The sequence below is a fragment of the Perna viridis genome, chromosome 5, assembly GCF_037379345.1.
Source record: "Perna viridis isolate PV_CMFRI_1.1 ecotype Kerala chromosome 5, ASM3737934v1, whole genome shotgun sequence".
NCBI classification, from domain to species: domain Eukaryota; kingdom Metazoa; phylum Mollusca; class Bivalvia; order Mytilida; family Mytilidae; genus Perna; species Perna viridis.
The window spans coordinates 691,691-715,061 of record NC_142449.1 but is presented as its reverse complement, the minus strand read 5'-3'; the positions used below and the strand labels follow the sequence as shown (position 1 = coordinate 715,061).

General features: G+C 31.1%; 1 protein-coding gene across 6 annotated transcripts in view; it reads left to right on the top strand.

Moving 5' to 3' along the window:
• The first annotated feature begins 143 nt into the window (after positions 1–143).
• LOC148615515 (exocyst complex component 2-like) overlaps positions 144–23,371 on the top strand; it is a 51,603-nt gene continuing 28,375 nt past the window's right edge. For 2 of the 6 annotated variants that reach the window (XM_088581782.1, XM_088581787.1), the window contains exons 1-15: positions 151–238; positions 3,292–3,444; positions 4,770–4,940; positions 6,077–6,212; positions 6,607–6,650; positions 7,410–7,479; positions 15,442–15,566; positions 16,177–16,248; positions 16,741–16,886; positions 18,097–18,178; positions 19,646–19,748; positions 20,224–20,336; positions 20,967–21,035; positions 22,326–22,367; positions 22,804–22,928. In XM_088581782.1, the coding sequence (XP_088437908.1) occupies positions 3,327–3,444; positions 4,770–4,940; positions 6,077–6,212; positions 6,607–6,650; positions 7,410–7,479; positions 15,442–15,566; positions 16,177–16,248; positions 16,741–16,886; positions 18,097–18,178; positions 19,646–19,748; positions 20,224–20,336; positions 20,967–21,035; positions 22,326–22,367; positions 22,804–22,928 (1,416 nt within the window). In that variant the 5' untranslated portion in view covers positions 151–238; positions 3,292–3,326. Of the gene's footprint in view, positions 239–3,291; positions 3,445–4,769; positions 4,941–6,076; positions 6,213–6,606; positions 6,651–7,409; positions 7,480–15,441; positions 15,567–16,176; positions 16,249–16,740; positions 16,887–18,096; positions 18,179–19,645; positions 19,749–20,223; positions 20,337–20,966; positions 21,036–22,325; positions 22,368–22,803; positions 22,929–23,371 lie in introns of all 6 variants that reach the window. The other 4 variants (XM_088581785.1, XM_088581783.1, XM_088581784.1 and 1 more) reach the window with 3 other exon arrangements.

Below are 23,371 nucleotides of genomic sequence, written 5' to 3'. Positions count from 1 at the left end.
CAAGTTTCACCAAATGTCTTTTAGTACATCAATTTGAGAAAAATATCAAGGAAACCAGGGAGTGCATATTTATATCTGAAATAAAGACCCGGAGGAAACTAATGAAATAAGACAGAGAAATGCTTCGCTTCCTTCTCGGGTTGTTTCAAGGTTTTAGCCCTCTCACGACATGAGTTATCTCCACTTTGTTTACGGAATCTGGTGTAAGAAAAAAAACTTGTACTAAATGTCATGAAAGGCGAGTTACTGATGACAAATTAGAATCGAATGTATCTTCTATCATCAGAATCCATTGAATGTCAAAAATAGAATTTGTATCCATGTTATTATTGTAATATAAAGTCACTGACTGACTGAGTACATGGTATAATCTACCAGAACAAAAACGCCCTTCTCAGGCGAAGTTCTGCCAAGTTCTGGTCAATTTTTAATATCAAATTATGCCTAAAAATTGCGCCTCAGAACACCAAGTTCAAAGTTTTGTACTACAAATATACATGTATAACGATAATATCAGAATCTGAAAACTACTTAGAGTAGTCTGAATTTCCTCTGACCCTGCCACCCTCCTCTTTTTTTATTTGGATATTGATATTTCGGGTTGGGGTTAAAACGATGTGCCATACGAAAAGTTGGAGATTTAGCGGTACCGTGGAGTATCGCCCTTCAACCGCTTGTAATGACTTTCAAGTTGAAATTGTGCATGTCACACCTACCTAGTTCGATTCCGGAATCATTTTCCTGTATGCTGATACCAAATTTGCTACAAAAATTACATTTATTATTGAAGTTTCGATAATTTTCCATGAGAGACCCTGTTTTGTTGACATTTTGAACCGTAATAGAGAGTAGGCGGAGCTTGTTACCTTTGGAACGGAACGGAGCAGAAACGATTTTTAAACTGGAATTTAACAGAATATTTCAAAATTCCACAGAAAAATTACGTGCCCACTACCCTTCCGTTCCAAAAGTAACAAGCTCCGCCTACTCTCTATTATGGTTCAAAATGTCAACAACCCAGTAGATCATATCACAGATTTTTGTTAAATAGATTTTCCTCATTTTTCTTAAAGATGACCTTGAATGAACATATTATAAAATATTTATATAAAAACATGGGTCACCAAACTTATTTTTGAGATACTGTATGGGGTATTTTTTACAACATTTAGGGAATTTTCACTGTTTGCAAACATTTAGAAAAATAGTGAATAAAAATTTCTTGAAAATTTGTATCTAATATTTTTTTGTACAGAATTTCAAAAAGAAAATATTGGCGGGGGTCACAAATTTGTTATATAAGATATGATGAATCACCTCCTGCCTGGTTTTTAGGCAGACCCATACTTAAAAAAAACCACCAAAATTCCCATTTTGATTTACATTTCTATAGAATATTTTCCTGCCAATAATCTTGGTCATCGAAATTGACCACCAGACATGCCTGGTAAAATGCTGGTGGGCTTGCAGACTAACATGCTAATGATTGCAATATAAGTTTGTTCAAATTTTTTAGCTCAAACTTTTTGTCAGATATTTTTATGGCAAAAACTGATATCTCCTTTCCCAACTATGATGGAGGCTTTATGAATTTTACCATTTATACATGTAGTTACATGTCAAAAATTATTATTTAATACATTGTAACTTAATGAATATTTTTACATCATTTCTAACACTATTTACTCAATGAAAATACATACTTATTCATAAAACAGTACAAAAGTCAAGTATATGTTCAGGCCAGGCCATAGCCATCACTTGACATTGTTGTCGTTAACAATTCTGAAACTACATTACCAAAAAGAACCAAACTTAGTATAAATGTTCCGTATGGTATTCTGCATTGAAATGATATGGGGATTTATGATCCATAGAAAAATATGACCGCTGTTACTAAAAATTGAACATAGGGATCAGACAGAAGTTTTTTGCATATATCTCCAAAACTGGTTTAGCCCAATTCTAACAGGGTAAAAGTGTTCAGCATGGTGAAATCTACATGTGTCTCTGGTTAAATTTTCCCCTTATTGCCCTTTTTCAACGCTTTTCCCTATTTTTTGTTATTTCTTTAAAAAATCATCTCTGAAACCACTAGACTAATCAGAATCTAACTTGGTATGAATGTTCTTTAGGGTATTCTGCATAGAACTGATGTGGAGATTTTTGATCTGTTGAAAAACATGGCAGCTGTTACAAAAAATAGAACGTAGTGGTCAGACAGAAGTTTTCAAAACCAGAACCAAACTTAGTATGAATGTTCCTTAGGGTGTTTTGCTTTGAACTATTATCAGGATTCATGATTCGTCAAAAAACAGTGGCTTTGTAAGATCTCTGTGAGAACTGATGAGTCCATTTGTAACAAGCAGACATATCTCTGTGATAACTGTTGTGTCCATTTGTGACAGGCAGACATACATGTATCTCTATGATTACTAATGTGTCCATTTACAACAGGCAGACATATCTCTGTGATAACTGATGTGTTCATTTGTAACAGGCAGATATACATGTATCTCTGTGATAATTGATGTGTCCATTTGTAAGAGGCAAAAATATCTCTGTGATAACTGATGTCTCCATTTGTAACAGGCAGACATGTCTCTGTGATAACAGACTATTATTGTTTTCACTATTCAAAATATTTTAATTCTGCTTCTTTTAGTATGCTTGGGCTCCTGATGAATAGGGAGATATATATATATATTTTATTTTATTGAAACATAACTTACAAGTTAGCTATTGAAGTTGACTGTAATGTTTGCTGCTAATCAGACAGTTAACTATATATTGACATTGACTGTATGTTACTTATCAGTTAGCTGCTGAAGTTGACTGTATACTACAGGTACTTATCTGTTAGCTATTGACATTGACTGTATGTTACTTATCAGTTAGCTGTTGAAGTTGACTGTATACTACGGGTACTTATCTGTTAGCTATTGACATTGACTGTATGTTACTTATCGGTTAGCTGTTGAAGTTGACTGTATACTACGGGTACTTATCTGTTAGCTGTTGACATTGACTGTATGTTATTTATCGGTTAGCTGTTGAAGTTGACTGTATACCACGGGTACTTATCTGTTAGCTGTTGACATTGACTATATATTACTTATCAGTTAGCTGTTGAAGTTGACTGTATACTACAGGTACTTATCTGTTCGCTATACTTACCATTTACCTATTGAAGTTGACTGTATGCTACTTATCAGTTACTTATTAAAGTTGACTGTACATTAAGACAGAATGTTGTCCCTTTTATTATCTGATATGTTTTGCTTCTTGTAGAACTATGAATCATAGTTAATGAAGATCAGTTGAAGATGTCCAGGCGTTCAGGCCCTCCTCAGGTTACTGGGGTTGCTCCCAAAGAGGGACCTCCAGGCACTCGCATTACCATTCGTGGAGAAAATTTGGGATATGACCCAAAAGATTTAACTGGTAAGTGTTGGTACAGTACTTACATTAACAATTTATACCCCTGCAGTTGAAGCTAAGGGGGTATGTACATGTAGGTTATACCCTGTCTGTCTGTCCAAACTTCTAAGCAGCTTACAGCATTCTTATGAAATTTTTGGGATGTAATATGACCACATGGAGATGTGCATACTGTCATGAATTTATGTTAGGGCAAAAATTGTACAAACTTTGGCATTTTTCAGCTAAACAACACAAGTCTTGATTGTAAGTCTTGACAATTTACACATCCCAATATGTTAATTTAAAACTCATCAAGTTTCACAATAATCCTGCAAATTGTTGAGGAAGAGTTGAAGACAACACATGAGAACAAGTCTACAATGACTTTCAGGATTGTTATGAAACTTTATGAAGTGTTAGATTACCATATGGAGGTGGGCATATCATTAAGAATTTTTGTTTAAAGTTAATTTCGCAGTCACATTCTGTTATTTTGATGCCAACAAAAAAAGAAGTACTGATTTTGGTTTGGATTTGGGTGTTTTAGAAATGGCAGCAAAATTGTATGTCAAAAGTGCTTAGTCTTTCAGTCTTTCCTCATCTTCAGTTTTTTTTTTCAGGACAATATGTCAGTCCCATTAGGGGCAATGTTTTGTTTAGTTCAAAACTGTTGTATTAGGATGTATATTTTTTTGTCACCTGTTTTTGAAGTAACAGAGGCACATGAAAATGCTAGGCATCCATCCATCCATCTGTCCATAAGTTCTTGTGGAAGCAACTTCTCTGCAATGACATATTCTTTTGATATTTGGTGCAGTGTATTCCGTTAGATTTGTTGGACTAATTTCAGCATGTTTTAATAGTAAAAGACCTTGTTGATCCAACTCCTCTGAAACCTCTTGTTGGTTTCTTTCAACATTTAGTATGTTTTATTATTATGAAGTTTATATGGTTATACAACACTGCCATTTTGATTTGGTTAATTTTGATGGATTTATGGGACATAGACTATTTTTACATGTTTCAATAATGGGAGACCTTGTGGACATAACTCCTCAAAAACTGTTGAATGGATTTATTTTATATTAGGTTTGGTGTACTGTTATGAAGTGTAGATGTACATTCTACACTGCCATTTAGTTTTGGCAAATTTGTTTGAGTAATGGGAATAAGATTTTTTGGATGCATCTCCTCTGAAACTTACACTATAATGTCCAGGTTTGAAGGACTGTTTATAATGATTTTGTACGAGATTGGAGGTCTGATTATAATTATTTTGTACAGGTTGCTGATATGTTTATGATTTTGTGCAAGTCTGGAAATCTGTTTATTATAATTTTGTATAGGTTTGAAGATCTGTGGAGTGGATTGTCTACTGTCAGCTGATTGGAAGTCACCTAGTAAAATAATAGCCCGAAGTGGTCCAGGGAAAGGCAAGGGTGACATCATCGTTACTACGAGATCAGGTGGACAGGGCACATGTACTGTAGGCTTTAAAGGATACCATGTACAGATAGGTATATACTGTTTTACAGGGTTACTGAAACAGTTACAGCTAGTTGAAATAGACCAGTACCAATTTCAATACAAATTTAGGTAGGTTAGTGAGTAAATTAAATAGCTCTTTAGGTGGATATCTGGCCTACATTATACCAATGAGTCCTTCTTAACTACCACAGAACACCTGTGTGATCTTTTGGACACTGTCTTTATAATTTGAATAGCTGTCAGTTATGATGGTTGATGTTAAATATAAAGGTTAAGGTCATCATAATTGACAGCTATTCAAAATTAAAGATGGTGTTCAAAAGATCACACAGGTGTTCTGTGGTAGTTAAGTAGGACACATTGCTATAAAGTAGAGCAGATTTCTACCTAGAGAACTATTAAATTACTCACTGTGCTAGCTAGATTTGTGCTGAAATTGGAATTGGTCTATTTCAACTAGCTGTAATCAGTTTTACATCACTCATTTGCCAATACTAACACCTATTATAACAGTACTACATTAAATGTGAAAGAGGATTTTTATTTTATACAGTGTATGCTTTTAGTTGTCCTTTTTAATTTTGTAGAAAAAAAACTTATGTTCTAATTTTCACTGTTCAGTCCTTTAATAAAAGTAATTAAAAGCTACATTAAATTTCTAGAAAACTACAATGTAGCATTGTGTCTAACTGTTTGTTTTCATGTAATTCATAAAAAATGGTATTAATTCTTGAAAATTGAAACCTGTGAGGGGCCTTGACTGGAAAATAAAGTTATTTCCATTTCTATTATGCACCCCCTACTTTACAAGTAAGATAAAAGGATTTAATTCGGGCTCAGCGTGTATTAAGTGGGTTCATTCAGTCCCTACATTTTGTTCTCCATTTCCATATGGGTCAAAAGGTCAACAGAGCTTGTGTTTGTATATTGGTCTTTACCATGCCTGACTCTAAATAAAGCTTTTTTATTGATTTGATTTGATTCGATATGATTTAATTTATTTATTATTTATATATGCTAATTTTAGACTTGGGGAATTATATTTATTTAGTGATTTTCCTACCAAAAAGTCACATTGCAATGCACCCTCATTATTGACCAAAAATCAGACATTACATTTTTGTCATTGTTTGACCATTTAAATAAACAAAGTACTAATTTATAGGTCCTTTACAAGAATCTGCTATATGGATAGATGAGTCACAAACAGTGTCATCCAACCTTAGACATGGGCGGCCATCTTCTCCTTTGTTTTCCAAAGATGATGAGGATCCACTTGGAATATCGGATGAAGCAAACCAGTAAGAATTGTTTCATACATTATTGTGTAGCTTATGCCATGTTTTTTTACTTGAATCAATTGATATTTTTTCATTTCTTTCCTTGTATGTAACATGTAATTATATATATCTGTACAATTAAATTATTGACTTGAATATACATGTACCTTATGTTGATCAATGTTTTCTGTTTATTATTATACCCCACTCTAATACTCATTTGAGTAGGGGCAATTACAGTATAAGTGTCAGTCTGTCTGTTATATATTTCGTAAACAGGTTTCTCAAGTTCTGTTTGAGGGAATGCTTAAATAGTTGGTATATTGCTTTTGCATGATGCCTGTATACTGTAAACGATTAAGTTGGGGTATTCATGATAAAGCGTGCAAAGTCTTGTTCCATTTCATTTTTACAGAGCCAAGTTTTCAGAAGAAGAACTTTTAGAACTATTTCCAGAAGGTTGGTGATTATTTAAGAGATTTGATCACATGTTACATTTATGTCCATTTCTCTGCCCTTGGTTAGGGTTAACATAACAACATTAACTTTTTAAACATGATTAACTTAACTCTGTGATGTTTTTTTATTCTGATGTCACTTCAATTTGGAGTTTTTTTTATACATATGTATTGTTTATCAGAGTTTTTATTACAAAGGAAAACAGCTCTGTGACAATGTTTAAATATTTAATAATGTAAAACACAATTTATGATGTTTCAAATTTGGTTGTCTGTTGTGTACATCATTAACCATAGGCTTGTCACTTATTTACTTATTTATACACAAAAACATTGGTCTGTGAGGTTTTGTAGGACGTCATATTAGTTTTTTAGAATCAGTTAAACAGTAAAAGTTGTCTGTGACTATAGACTTCAGTTTCTTATGTTACAGGACTTTAAAATGGTTTGCCTGCTTATGTTTTTTGGTTTATGCTGGAGGTAGATGAGACATTTGTTTGTTTAACATAGAAACCAAGATAAAATAAAATCAAACAAAAACAAGGAACAGAAGTAGAGAGGATCAACATCTTTCTATTTGTAATTTGCAAGAATTGAAAGATATGAACATTTGAGGAAAAAATTCATTGTATGAAACTTGGCCGTGAAATAACCATAAAATACTATTAAAAACTACGCTTATTGTTGTAACTCTGTTTCTTTGTTTCTCGACTTAAGCAAGTTAATCAGTATATTTATTTTGTGAATGCATTTCTTTCAGCATCAGGGAATCTTTCAATAGAAAATTTTTCATCTTCTTGGTATTTGCTAGAGAACCATCATTCAACAAGGTAATCAAAATGTACATTCTGTTTAGAGGTACTGCTGAGTGTAGAGGAGACATCTCAGACACTCAAGCATAAAATTCCCTAATGAGAATATAATACACTATGTATTCTGTCAGTTCCATCATAAAAAGAATATCAAAGTGCTTAATAATATAATACAAAAGAAGCCAAACAATTTTATAAGATAGTTTGAAAACGTCTTGAATAAACAAATACTTCAACACTGTCATTCTGTTACTAGAGATAAATGAAGTAAATAGCATTCAGTTACTAGAGCTAAATGAAGTAAATAGCATTCAGTTACTAGAGATAAATGAAGTAAATAGCATTCAGTTACTAGAGATAAATGAAGTAAATAGCATTCAGTTACTTGAGATAAATGAAGTAAATAGCATTCAGTTACTAGAGATAAATGAAGTAAATAGCATTCAGTTACTAGAGCTAAATGAAGTAAATAGCATTCAGTTACTAGAGCTAAATGAAGTAAATAGCATTCAGTAACTTGAGATAAATGAAGTAAATAGCATTCAGTTACTAGAGATAAATGAAGTAAATAGCATTCAGTTACTAGAGATAAATGAAGTAAATAGCATTCAGTTACTAGAGATAAATGAAGTAAATAGCATTCAGTTACTAGAGATAAATGAAGTAAATAGCATTCAGTTACTTGAGATAAATGAAGTAAATAGCATTCAGTTACTAGAACTAAATGAAGTAAATAGCATTCAGTTACTAGAGCTAAATGAAGTAAATAGCATTCAGTAACTTGAGATAAATGAAGTAAATAGCATTCAGTAACTAGAGATAAATGAAGTAAATAGCATTCAGTTACTTGAGATAAATGAAGTAAATAGCATTCAGTTACTAGAGATAAATGAAGTAAATAGCATTCAGTTACTAGAGCTAAATGAAGTAAATAGCATTCAGTAACTAGAGATAAATGAAGTAAATAGCATTCAGTTACTAGAGATAAATGAAGTAAATAGCATTCAGTTACTTGAGATAAATGAAGTAAATAGCATTCAGTTACTAGAACTAAATGAAGTAAATAGCATTCAGTTACTAGAGATAAATGAAGTAAATAGCATTCAGTAACTTGAGCTAAATGAAGTAAATAGCATTCAGTTACTAGAGCTAAATGAAGTAAATAGCATTCAGTAACTAGAGATAAATGAAGTAAATAGCATTCAGTTACTAGAGATAAATGAAGTAAATAGCATTCAGTTACTTGAGATAAATGAAGTAAATAGCATTCAGTTACTAGAACTAAATGAAGTAAATAGCATTCAGTTACTAGAGATAAATGAAGTAAATAGCATTCAGTTACTTGAGATAAATGAAGTAAATAGCATTCAGTAACTAGAGATAAATGAAGTAAATAGCATTCAGTTACTAGAGATAAATGAAGTAAATAGCATTCAGTTACTTGAGATAAATGAAGTAAATAGCATTCAGTTACTTGAGATAAATGAAGTAAATAGCATTCAGTTAGTAGAGCTAAATGAAGTAAATAGCATTCAGTTACTAGAGATAAATGAAGTAAATAGCATTCAGTTACTTGAGATAAATGAAGTAAATAGCATTCAGTTACTAGAACTAAATGAAGTAAATAGCATTCAGTTACTAGAGATAAATGAAGTAAATAGCATTCAGTAACTTGAGCTAAATGAAGTAAATAGCATTCAGTTACTAGAGCTAAATGAAGTAAATAGCATTCAGTAACTAGAGATAAATGAAGTAAATAGCATTCAGTTACTAGAGATAAATGAAGTAAATAGCATTCAGTTACTAGAGATAAATGAAGTAAATAGCATTCAGTAACTTGAGCTAAATGAAGTAAATAGCATTCAGTTACTAGAGATAAATGAAGTAAATAGCATTCAGTAACTTGAGATAAATGAAGTAAATAGCATTCAGTAACTAGAGATAAATGAAGTAAATAGCATTCAGTTACTTGAGCTAAATGAAGTAAATAGTATTCAGTTACTAGAGATAAATGAAGTAAATAGCATTCAGTTACTTGAGCTAAATGAAGTAAATAGCATTCAGTTACTTGAGCTAAATGAAGTAAATAGCATTCAGTTACTAGAACTAAATGAAGTAAATAGCATTCAGTAACTTGAGATAAATGAAGTAAATAGCATTCAGTAACTAGAGATAAATGAAGTAAATAGCATTCAGTAACTAGAGCTAAATGAAGTAAATAGCATTCAGTTACTAGAGATAAATGAAGTAAATAGCATTCAGTAACTAGAGATAAATGAAGTAAATAGCATTCAGTTACTAGAGATAAATGAAGTAAATAGCATTCAGTTACTAGAGCTAAATGAAGTAAATAGCATTCAGTAACTAGAGATAAATGAAGTAAATAGCATTCAGTAACTTGAGATAAATGAAGTAAATAGCATTCAGTTACTAGAACTAAATGAAGTAAATAGCATTCAGTTACTAGAGCTAAATGAAGTAAATAGCATTCAGTTACTAGAACTAAATGAAGTAAATAGCATTCAGTTACTAGAGCTAAATGAAGTAAATAGCATTCAGTTACTAGAACTAAATGAAGTAAATAGCATTCAGTAACTAGAGCTAAATGAAGTAAATAGCATTCAGTAACTAGAGATAAATGAAGTAAATAGCATTCAGTAACTTGAGATAAATGAAGTAAATAGCATTCAGTTACTAGAACTAAATGAAGTAAATAGCATTCAGTTACTAGAGCTAAATGAAGTAAATAGCATTCAGTAACTTGAGATAAATGAAGTAAATAGCATTCAGTAACTAGAGATAAATGAAGTAAATAGCATTCAGTTACTTGAGATAAATGAAGTAAATAGCATTCAGTTACTAGAGATAAATGAAGTAAATAGCATTCAGTTACTAGAGCTAAATGAAGTAAATAGCATTCAGTTACTAGAGATAAATGAAGTAAATAGCATTCAGTTACTTGAGATAAATGAAGTAAATAGCATTCAGTTACTAGAACTAAATGAAGTAAATAGCATTCAGTTACTAGAGATAAATGAAGTAAATAGCATTCAGTAACTTGAGCTAAATGAAGTAAATAGCATTCAGTTACTAGAGCTAAATGAAGTAAATAGCATTCAGTAACTAGAGATAAATGAAGTAAATAGCATTCAGTTACTAGAGATAAATGAAGTAAATAGCATTCAGTTACTTGAGATAAATGAAGTAAATAGCATTCAGTTACTAGAACTAAATGAAGTAAATAGCATTCAGTTACTAGAGATAAATGAAGTAAATAGCATTCAGTTACTTGAGATAAATGAAGTAAATAGCATTCAGTAACTAGAGATAAATGAAGTAAATAGCATTCAGTTACTAGAGATAAATGAAGTAAATAGCATTCAGTTACTAGAGATAAATGAAGTAAATAGCATTCAGTTACTTGAGATAAATGAAGTAAATAGCATTCAGTTAGTAGAGCTAAATGAAGTAAATAGCATTCAGTTACTTGAGCTAAATGAAGTAAATAGCATTCAGTTACTAGAGATAAATGAAGTAAATAGCATTCAGTTACTAGAGCTAAATGAAGTAAATAGCATTCAGTAACTAGAGATAAATGAAGTAAATAGCATTCAGTTACTAGAGATAAATGAAGTAAATAGCATTCAGTTACTTGAGATAAATGAAGTAAGTAGCATTCAGTTACTAGAACTAAATGAAGTAAATAGCATTCAGTTACTAGAGATAAATGAAGTAAATAGCATTCAGTAACTTGAGCTAAATGAAGTAAATAGCATTCAGTTACTAGAGCTAAATGAAGTAAATAGCATTCAGTAACTAGAGATAAATGAAGTAAATAGCATTCAGTTACTAGAGATAAATGAAGTAAATAGCATTCAGTTACTAGAGATAAATGAAGTAAATAGCATTCAGTAACTTGAGCTAAATGAAGTAAATAGCATTCAGTTACTAGAGATAAATGAAGTAAATAGCATTCAGTAACTTGAGATAAATGAAGTAAATAGCATTCAGTAACTAGAGATAAATGAAGTAAATAGCATTCAGTTACTTGAGCTAAATGAAGTAAATAGTATTCAGTTACTAGAGATAAATGAAGTAAATAGCATTCAGTTACTTGAGCTAAATGAAGTAAATAGCATTCAGTTACTTGAGCTAAATGAAGTAAATAGCATTCAGTTACTAGAACTAAATGAAGTAAATAGCATTCAGTAACTTGAGATAAATGAAGTAAATAGCATTCAGTAACTAGAGATAAATGAAGTAAATAGCATTCAGTAACTAGAGCTAAATGAAGTAAATAGCATTCAGTTACTAGAGATAAATGAAGTAAATAGCATTCAGTAACTAGAGATAAATGAAGTAAATAGCATTCAGTTACTAGAGATAAATGAAGTAAATAGCATTCAGTTACTAGAGCTAAATGAAGTAAATAGCATTCAGTAACTAGAGATAAATGAAGTAAATAGCATTCAGTAACTTGAGATAAATGAAGTAAATAGCATTCAGTTACTAGAACTAAATGAAGTAAATAGCATTCAGTTACTAGAGCTAAATGAAGTAAATAGCATTCAGTTACTAGAACTAAATGAAGTAAATAGCATTCAGTTACTAGAGCTAAATGAAGTAAATAGCATTCAGTTACTAGAGCTAAATGAAGTAAATAGCATTCAGTTACTAGAACTAAATGAAGTAAATAGCATTCAGTAACTAGAGCTAAATGAAGTAAATAGCATTCAGTAACTAGAGATAAATGAAGTAAATAGCATTCAGTAACTTGAGATAAATGAAGTAAATAGCATTCAGTTACTAGAACTAAATGAAGTAAATAGCATTCAGTTACTAGAGCTAAATGAAGTAAATAGCATTCAGTTACTAGAGCTAAATGAAGTAAATAGCATTCAGTTACTAGAGCTAAATGAAGTAAATAGCATTCAGTTACTAGAGCTAAATGAAGTAAATAGCATTCAGTTACTAGAACTAAATGAAGTAAATAGCATTCAGTAACTAGAGCTAAATGAAGTAAATAGCATTCAGTTACTAGAGATAAATGAAGTAAATAGCATTCAGTTACTAGAACTAAATGAAGTAAATAGCATTCAGTTACTAGAACTAAATGAAGTAAATAGCATTCAGTTACTAGAGCTAAATGAAGTAAATAGCATTCAGTTACTAGAGATAAATGAAGTAAATAGCATTCAGTTACTAGAGATAAATGAAGTAAATAGCATTCAGTTACTAGAGCTTAATGAAGTAAATAGCATTCAGTAACTAGAGATAAATGAAGTAAATAGCATTCAGTTACTAGAGCTAAATGAAGTAAATAGCATTCAGTAACTTGAGATAAATGAAGTAAATAGCATTCAGTAACTAGAACTAAATGAAGTACATAGCATTCAGTAACTTGAGATAAATGAAGTAAATAGCATTCAGTAACTAGAACTAAATGAAGTAAATAGCATTCAGTTACTAGAGCTAAATGAAGTAAATAGCATTCAGTTACTAGAGATAAATGAAGTAAATAGCATTCAGTAACTAGAGATAAATGAAGTAAATAGCATTCAGTAACTAGAACTAAATGAAGTAAATAGCATTCAGTTACTAGAGATAAATGAAGTAAATAGCATTCAGTAACTAGAGCTAAATGAAGTAAATAGCATTCAGTTACTTGAGATAAATGAAGTAAATAGCATTCAGTAACTAGAGATAAATGAAGTAAATAGCATTCAGTTACTAGAGATAAATGAAGTAAATAGCATTCAGTAACTAGAGATAAATGAAGTAAATAGCATTCAGTAACTAGAACTAAATGAAGTAAATAGCATTCAGTTACTAGAGATAAATGAAGTAAATAGCATTCAGTAACTAGAGCTAAATGAAGTAAATAGCATTCAGTAACTAGAGCTAAATGAAGTAAATAGCATTCAGTAACTTGAGATAAATGAAGTAAATAGCATTCAGTAACTAGAGATAAATGAAGTAAATAGCATTCAGTTACTAGAACTAAATGAAGTAAATAGCATTCAGTTACTAGAGATAAATGAAGTAAATAGCATTCAGTTACTAGAGCTAAATGAAGTAAATAGCATTCAGTTACTAGAGATAAATGAAGTAAATAGCATTCAGTTACTTGAGCTAAATGAAGTAAATAGCATTCAGTTACTAGAGATAAATGAAGTAAATAGCATTCAGTTACTAGAGATAAATGAAGTAAATAGCATTCAGTTACTAGAACTAAATGAAGTAAATAGCATTCAGTTACTAGAGATAAATGAAGTAAATAGCATTCAGTTACTAGAACTAAATGAAGTAAATAGCATTCAGTTACTAGAGATAAATGAAGTAAATAGCATTCAGTAACTTGAGCTAAATGAAGTAAATAGCATTCAGTTACTAGAGATAAATGAAGTAAATAGCATTCAGTTACTAGAGATAAATGAAGTAAATAGCATTCAGTTACTAGAGATAAATGAAGTAAATAGCATTCAGTTACTAGAGATAAATGAAGTAAATAGCATTCAGTTACTTGAGCTAAATGAAGTAAATAGCATTCAGTAACTAGAGCTAAATGAAGTAAATAGCATTCAGTTACTAGAGATAAATGAAGTAAATAGCATTCAGTAACTTGAGATAAATGAAGTAAATAGCATTCAGTTAGTAGAGCTAAATGAAGTAAATAGCATTCAGTTACTAGAGATAAATGAAGTAAATAGCATTCAGTTACTAGAGCTAAATGAAGTAAATAGCATTCAGTTACTAGAGATAAATGAAGTAAATAGCATTCAGTTACTAGAGATAAATGAAGTAAATAGCATTCAGTTACTAGAACTAAATGAAGTAAATAGCATTCAGTTACTAGAGATAAATGAAGTAAATAGCATTCAGTTACTAGAGATAAATGAAGTAAATAGCATTCAGTTACTAGAGATAAATGAAGTAAATAGCATTCAGTTACTAGAGATAAATGAAGTAAATAGCATTCAGTTACTAGAACTAAATGAAGTAAATAGCATTCAGTAACTAGAGATAAATGAAGTAAATAGCATTCAGTAACTTGAGATAAATGAAGTAAATAGCATTCAGTTACTAGAACTAAATGAAGTAAATAGCATTCAGTTACTAGAGCTAAATGAAGTAAATAGCATTCAGTTACTAGAGATAAATGAAGTAAATAGCATTCAGTTACTAGAGATAAATGAAGTAAATAGCATTCAGTTACTAGAACTAAATGAAGTAAATAGCATTCAGTTACTAGAGATAAATGAAGTAAATAGCATTCAGTTACTAGAGCTAAATGAAGTAAATAGCATTCAGTTACTAGAGATAAATGAAGTAAATAGCATTCAGTTACTAGAGATAAATGAAGTAAATAGCATTCAGTTACTAGAGATAAATGAAGTAAATAGCATTCAGTTACTAGAGATAAATGAAGTAAATAGCATTCAGTTACTTGAGCTAAATGAAGTAAATAGCATTCAGTTACTAGAGATAAATGAAGTAAATAGCATTCAGTTACTAGAGATAAATGAAGTAAATAGCATTCAGTTACTTGAGCTAAATGAAGTAAATAGCATTCAGTAACTTGAGCTAAATGAAGTAAATAGCATTCAGTTACTAGAGATAAATGAAGTAAATAGCATTCAGTTACTAGAGATAAATGAAGTAAATAGCATTCAGTTACTAGAGATAAATGAAGTAAATAGCATTCAGTTACTTGAGCTAAATGAAGTAAATAGCATTCAGTTACTTGAGCTAAATGAAGTAAATAGCATTCAGTTACTAGAGATAAATGAAGTAAATAGCATTCAGTTACTAGAGATAAATGAAGTAAATAGCATTCAGTTACTTGAGATAAATGAAGTAAATAGCATTCAGTTACTTGAGCTAAATGAAGTAAATAGCATTCAGTTACTAGAGATAAATGAAGTAAATAGTATTGTGAATTATAGGAAATATTTTGTACTTTGACATGTATTATTTCAGTTTTGATGATTTGAGGGCTGGATTGGCCCACATGAAGAGGAAAGCTAAACACAGATCAGAGGGACCAATTGCCTTTGTCAAGTCTAACTTGTCTTCTACACTGGACTGTCTTGACAGTTTACAGAGTAATTCTTTACCTTCTACTGTCCATTGTTTAATTTATGTTTAATATCTGTTTTCATGGTTGATTATTGGTGTACAAGCAGTAATATGTCTGCTCTATCCGGGTGATTAAAATGAATTGGATGATCAAATGATTATGAAATTATGATAAATGACAAATTTGGTGGGACACAAGGATAATAGGGTTGACAAGTTTTGATTGCCACTGGATATTGGAAGAGGTGGGTAGGATCAAGCAATTTAACCTCCTGTGGCTAAATACCGCAGCAGGGTTCTTAAACGTACTAGGAACATGGCATTTTTACCAACACAGTGCACCACTATGGTTTGGGGTCAGATTTTCACGATATTATAGGCTCTGGACCCCAGCATGTAGCATGCCAAGGTTACCCCATTCAAGCCCTTGTGGCATAGTGCCCTATGAAATGTCAGTAAGATTAGAGAAGACGCCAAATCAATTACTTTCCCCATTATATCTAGTTGGCATAAAGTTTCAATATCATGAAAATCCTTTGGCAGGATTTTATACAAAATCATTTTATATTCATAAGAAACAAATTGACAAATTGAAGATGAAACATTTTGTGTTGCATAATACTTGCTACGTTTCAGATATGTACTCAAAGTTCTGTTCTGATGATATCAAAGGGGATTTCATCAACTCCTATGCTGTCTTGTTAATGCGTAAGTAGATAAGTTAAAAGATGATTTTTTTCAGGCGTCAAAAATTAGAAAACGTGAAGAAAAACTTTCAAAGCAGTACAGGTATCCCAATCATAGTCATTTGTTACATTGCCTAAGTGGAGCATAAAATCTAAACATTTGAGTCTTGGTATTTCATTTGTTTAATGAGAGTTGTGTATTATCACCATACTACCACTCTGTAGTAGATAGGAACTAGAAGACGTGTTCTTGTTCGGGATATTTGAATTGTGGACTGTGGACCAATTCATGATGTCACATTAGTTTATACAAAATAAACTATTTTGATCAAAAAGACCCAATCAATCAAAAGGCTTGTTACAAAACCAATCTATATTTCATAGGCACTAGGAGTATGACCTTCATCCTGATGACTGTTCACTTCATAAAAACCTTTGAATCACCATGAAACCATAAACAGTTTAATGGTAATCCATACTACCAGTATTTATATGTTGTTTATATTATCTGTAGAGGCCAAGTCATGTGCAGATGGACTGTTCCAGGAAGTTCTAGAGAGGAAAGATAAAGTGGACTCTACCAGGAATGCTCTGAGTGTGTTACAGAGGTTTAAATTCTTGTTTTATCTTCCTTTAAATCTACAGAGAAATATACAGAAGGTTTGTAACACTGATAACAATAGTAGAATATGATAGTAAAATAAAAGAAAGGCATGAAACCATTTCCATTCAATGGTGATTAATTTGTATATATATGTTATGTAAATACATTCCTTCATGGAACCTTTTTATGTCATCTTTTTACAATGTACATTCATATACCTTTCATCAAAAATGGACAATCATCACTTTACTTTTAGTTAAGTTCATGACATTTTTCTAATAATCTTTGGTGAATACTTAAAAAATCTATTGGTTTGTGTGATATATCATTATTAGGGTTTATAAAATAAGGAAATCTTTCAGGAATATTTAGTTTACAGCTTTATGTTTTCCTGAGAAATTTTTATAAGGGACTACAATATAATAATCAATGATTATGTAAGAAAACTGTAATTTTTATAGGGTGACTACAATATGGTAATCAATGATTATGTCAGAAAACTGTAATTTTTATAGGGTGACTACAATATGGTAATCAATGATTATGTCAGAAAACTGTAATTTTTATAGGGTGACTAAAATATGATTATCAATGATTATGTCAGAAAACTGTAATTTTTATAGGGTGACTACAATATGGTAATCAATGATTATGTCAGAAAACTAATTTTTATAGGGTGACTACAATATGGTAATCAATGATTATGTCAGAAAACTGTAAATTTTATAGGGTGACTACAATATGATTATCAATGATTATGTAAGAAAACTGTAATTTTTATAGGGTGACTACAATATGGTAATCAATGATTATGTCAGAAAACTGTAATTTTTATAGGGTGACTACAATATGGTAATCAATGATTATGTCAGAAAACTGTAATTTTTATAGGGTGACTACAATATGGTAATCAATGATTATGTCAGAAAACTGTAATTTTTATAGGGTGACTACAATATGGTAATCAATGATTATGTCAGAAAACTGTAATTTTTATAGGGTGACTACAATATGGTAATCAATGATTATGTCAGAAAACTGTAATTTTTATACGGTGACTAAAATATGATTATCAATGATTATGTCAGAAAACTAATTTTTATACGGTGACTACAATATGGTAATCAATGATTATGTCAGAAAACTGTAATTTTTATAGGGTGACTACAATATGATTATCAATGATTATGTAAGAAACTGTAATTTTTATAGGGTGACTACAGTATGGTAATCAATGATTATGTAAGAAAATTTTAATTTTTGTAGGGTGACTACAATATGGTGATAAATGATTATGTGAGAGCCAGGTCATTGTTTGCTGATACTCAAGTTCAGGTGTTCAGGAAAGGTAACTTCTATAGTCAAGAATTTAAAACTATATTTATCAATACCGGTAGGAAACGACAGTCATTTTCTCTATAAAGAAATGTATTATATCTTGGATATTAGTTTTCCTAATTTGAGAAAATTTTCTTTGTTTGTGAAGTTCCCGATTTGCAAATGCAATTAGTCTATCTATATTTATAATGAAAGTTTTTTTTACTTGATTCACAATTGTAGTGAAGGTTTATACCCACAACATTAAAATGCTTGAATTTTTTGATTGACAGCATATTTGTCCAGTGTGATGGACATGTTTTTCAACAAATTGTGAGCATTCCAATGGGAATGAATTGTGCTCCTTAATTTGTTGACCTATTTCTTCACTCTTATGAGGCTGACTTTATAGCTGATCTGATCCAAAAGAACGAACATCGTTTAGCTAGATTCTTTAATCTCAGTTTCCGCTGTATAAATGACATTATCTTTAAACAATCCTAGTTTCGGGGATTTTATACATCACATCTACCCCAAAGAACTTGAGATAATGCATACTACAGACACTGTGAAGTAAGCGTCATATTTTGACCTACACTTAGGGGTCCAAGGTAAAGGAAAACTATTGACCAAACTATACTATAAGCAGGATGACTTCATTCTGTATTGTCAACTTTCCCTTCAGCACCTGTGTATGGAGTTTTCATATCACAACTCAAACGTTATGCCAGAGCTTGCTGTAATTACACAGACTTTTTGTATTGCGCTAGACTTCTTACAAGTAGGCTTCTGGAGCAGGATTATTGGAACTCGTCACTACAGAAGTTTTATGGTCGTCATCATGAACTCATGGATCGTTACTGTGTATCCATCTGCACCATAAAACTGATTTGTTCAACATGTCATAGTTTTCCTTTCCTTTTTGACTACCCTGGACTTGACTTTTTATGAGCAACTTGGCGGGTGTTTCTAGGAAAGCAGAGGACACTTACCCTGCTGGTGCACCTGGCCCATGTTCCCAGTTTTTAGTGGAGTCTGAGTTGCTCATTTACTTTTGTTACTTTGTATGTATTATTTTGGTTACTTTATGTTCTTTGTTGTGTATGTCTGTTTTCCATGTCCGGTCTTTGTCCCTGGTTTACATTCTTATGATTTCCACTAGAATCTTGGTTCCCTTGATTTACTTTTTGATATGATTTATATACTAATCAATACCTTGTTACCATTAGAAAAACGATGTCTTCCATGGATGAGGGGGTGGACAGTGGGGTACCTTTCTCCTTTCTTCCACCCCCTTTCTCCCTGTATCCCTTTACCCTGTCCACTATCTCATGTGTATAGAAGGTACTTTTGGCTTTTTGTTGTGCAATCAGTACAATAAAGCACTTAACAGTTTTAGTGTGGATTTTTATTTTTTCAATATACATATATATACATGTACTTAGTGAAAGAGTAATCAAGGGAACCAAGGTTATGAAGTATTACATATTGTTTACAGTGTACAAACAGGTGGAGGGACAAATTAGTGACTTCAGAGATATGTTAAAACAGAAACTGATGGAACTACCTAATACATTAGATAACCAGAAGAAACTTATCAAGTATGTAGTGCATAGTAATATAATGGTGTCTGTATTGTCTGTATTGTCTGTCTGTCTGTCTGTCTGTCTGTCTGTCCCTCAGTCCAGAAACTGATAGAACTACCTAATACATTAGATAACCAGAAGAAACTTATCAAGTATGTAGGGAAGAGTTGTATAATGGTGTCTGTATTGTCTGTCTGTCTGTCTGTGTGTCAGGATGTACTTTCATTTCTCAGATAACATACTCAACTTCTTCAGACAATTGTCAAATTCTGATTCAATTTTTCATTTAAATGAATTTAAGAATCATTGTTAACCAGACATTGACTCTTAACATGGAAGAAATATCCTCATACAACTCCTACTAAACTTTTGGAGGACCTGTATTGAATGAAACTTTTAGGGAATTTATAACATACATTGCCATATAGCATCACCTATTCTTTATTTATTTACATTGGATGTTTCTATTAACCAAACATATTCTTTGTAGATATTTAATGAGTTTGGAGTGTAGTGGAGACCCAGCCTGGGAATGTTTAATTAACCAACAGAAGTGGCTTACCACTATACTGCTGAGGTGTAAGGAACAACATGTTGACCAAGGTATAGTACAAATCCCACTGAACAGTTTCTCTGGAAGTCAACTATAATAAAACTAAGAATAAGATAAAAATACAGCAACACTGAAATAAATGAATAATGTAATTCTGTATAGAATATATCAGAGTAAATGTGGTCTACAATAAGAAAACTCAGCCTATTTTTACATGTAAATTTGTTAAGAAATGAAGCTGCAGATCTAGAAATTCCAAAATAGGGGCATTGACTGGCTTAAGAAGGGGCCTAGTGAGGTGATATGTAGTGATAATATCAACCAAAGCTTTAGAGCATGATAACTAATGGCATCTAATCAAAAATGCCTTACAATTAATAACAGGATGAACATGCAACTGAGAAAATATAACCACTGAGACGTCATTTTCACATTTCCAAACTGCATATATTACATGTTCTGGTCAACAATGATGTAGTGATATAGGGTGGCTGTATCACCTGTAAGATGTCGCAACATAGAGATCCTAAAAAATATATTCTGCCAAGGGTAGAGAATTGTAACACTAAGCTAGCGAAGATGTATAAACAATGTAACCCTGTAAAGCCTTTGTGTGAAGAAGTGTGTCATGCATAACTTCTTCAATCTTTCCAATTAACAAACTAGTTATACCTTGACAGAGAAAGAAAGTCAACAGAATGGTGATGTGTTCAGTACTCCTCATAAAACATCTGCTGTACTATCTATAGGTATATATACTTGATCAATTACGACCAAAACTTGATATGTGGGTGGATCTCCATAATCAACTAGTAGATGCAACAATATATATTTGACCATGTTTTAAAAGAATATGTTTCCTCTTAAATCTCTAGTCTTAATGTGTTAAATCTGTAGCATTATTTTCTGTCATAGCCATTCAATTGTTTTCACTGCTGATAGTTTTCTCTCAGCTATTAGCAGATAATATCTATAATTATTGTCAGTTCAGTTTTATTTTATAGTGAAAAACCTTCTGGCTTATCATCACAATGATAAAAACTTGCATAATGGAACTTTTAATATAACTGTTGTTGATTTTTTTAATGCAATGAAATTTCAATTTTAGTCTTAAATAACAAAATCACTGTAATAAATTCTGGATTTACAGATTATGTAGCACTTGTTACATTTTACATACCAATTGTTCTTCTGTTGGATCTAAATTTGACTGTATTATTTTTATTACATGGTTGGTATCAATAATTTAACAACTATAATATATCAGCCATTATGTTGCTTCCTACAATGCTTTTCTATTTTTTCTTTAAATCTTACTATAGAAACTTTTTGCTACATGTACATTTAGCAATTGTAAAACATTATTGATTATATGTATGTCTCTTGATTTTGTGAATTTTCTGCTATACATATTTGCATATATATTCACTCTAGAAGTTTTAGTTCCTAAACTAAGTATGGAAACCTCATTTTTGTTCCCTTCCCATGAAGTATTGAGGTATTAATGTGATACCCTCTGATAAGTTGTCTGTCTATTTGTCTGTCTGTCCCTTGATGGTTTCCAGATGATAACAGATTTTTTTTTAAAACTTTACATAGTTGTTTAGTACTATAAAATACAGGTTAAGTTTAATTTTCACCTAAATTCAAAATATAGGTATTAAGTAAGGCTATTTTGAACATTTTGCCACCCTTTTTTTTCATTATTACATGGCCAGGTATCACTTAATGCCCTATTTATTTATCTTTCTAATTTTATCCTTTTTTTAAAGAGTAATCAAAGAAACCAAGGGTTTAGCAGTAATCAAAAGAATATAATCCAGTGTCAAAAAACAGACATGGAAAACAGACATACGCAACAAGGAACATAAAGTAACTAAAATAATAAATACAAAGTAACAAAAGTGAATGAGCAACTCAGACTCCACTAAAAACCAGGAGCATGATTAGTTTAAAGATTGTTATGCTGAATTAAACACATATACTCTGACTTTCAATAGGCAGGCATAATGGGTATTTTGTTAAATGTTTTATTTCAGCTAAACCAGGGGACTGTAGCAGTCTTAAGTTGGACCATGGATGTAAGTTTCAAACTGAAATGAATAACAAAATGATTGTAGATAAGCCTTTTTAGGTAAAGTATGTTGTGGTAAAATTGCATGGTCTATTTTTACAAAACTCAAACACCTATGATTGTCAGTTGTCCAGAAAATTCAACTTGATTCTTAATTGAACTGTTCATAGTTTTTTTTTAAATGCAGAATTGAATTTATGCATAGACCACACCCAAAGTTTTGGAGGAATGATTTTAAAACTGTATCTTTATTATTTTTTTTCTTTTTTCTTTTTTGAAAACATACCTGCAACTGGATAGAAAAAACTGGCTACAAAATGTTCTACTTAGTCTTGCACAGATAACAAGGGATAATGTAAGATGCCTTTAGCATTACTGTATCTACCTCTTTGTATGACATACTGACCTATAATATAATGACAATAATTAACGTTTATCTGTAGCTAAGTTCAAGACACCACAGAGAATACTGTACATAGAAGAACTGTGTGATATACTGACATATAATATTCCTGATTTATGGAAACTAGGTCAAGCTTACTTCTCAGGAGCACTTATTGTTAAAGAGGTAAATATAATATACCTGCTACCTGGATTCTATCAAGTAAACAAATTTGCAGATATCAATTATCGCTGTTTAAAAAAAATGTTTATGTTTATATAGTGTTAACATTAATTTCAAGGGTATTCTTTTTTGTGGTTTTCTGTCCACCCCAAAAATAGAGAAAATTAGTACGATTACAGTAATATAGCTTATCTATGGAAACTAGTTCAAGCAATTTCTTTGAAGCATTGTTAAAGCTGCATTAGTCATCATTATCGTAAATTTTTTGTTTGTGTTGAAACATGCCTTAACTTTGAATTATTTCTACTAAATTGTCCTTTTTCTGTATAATTTTATTTGATATCCACAAATAAAATGCCTTAAATACATGAAATAGGTTGTCAATACATTTATTATCTTGCAAGACAAAAAATCGACCTAGATAAATTTGTATGCATGTAAATTCT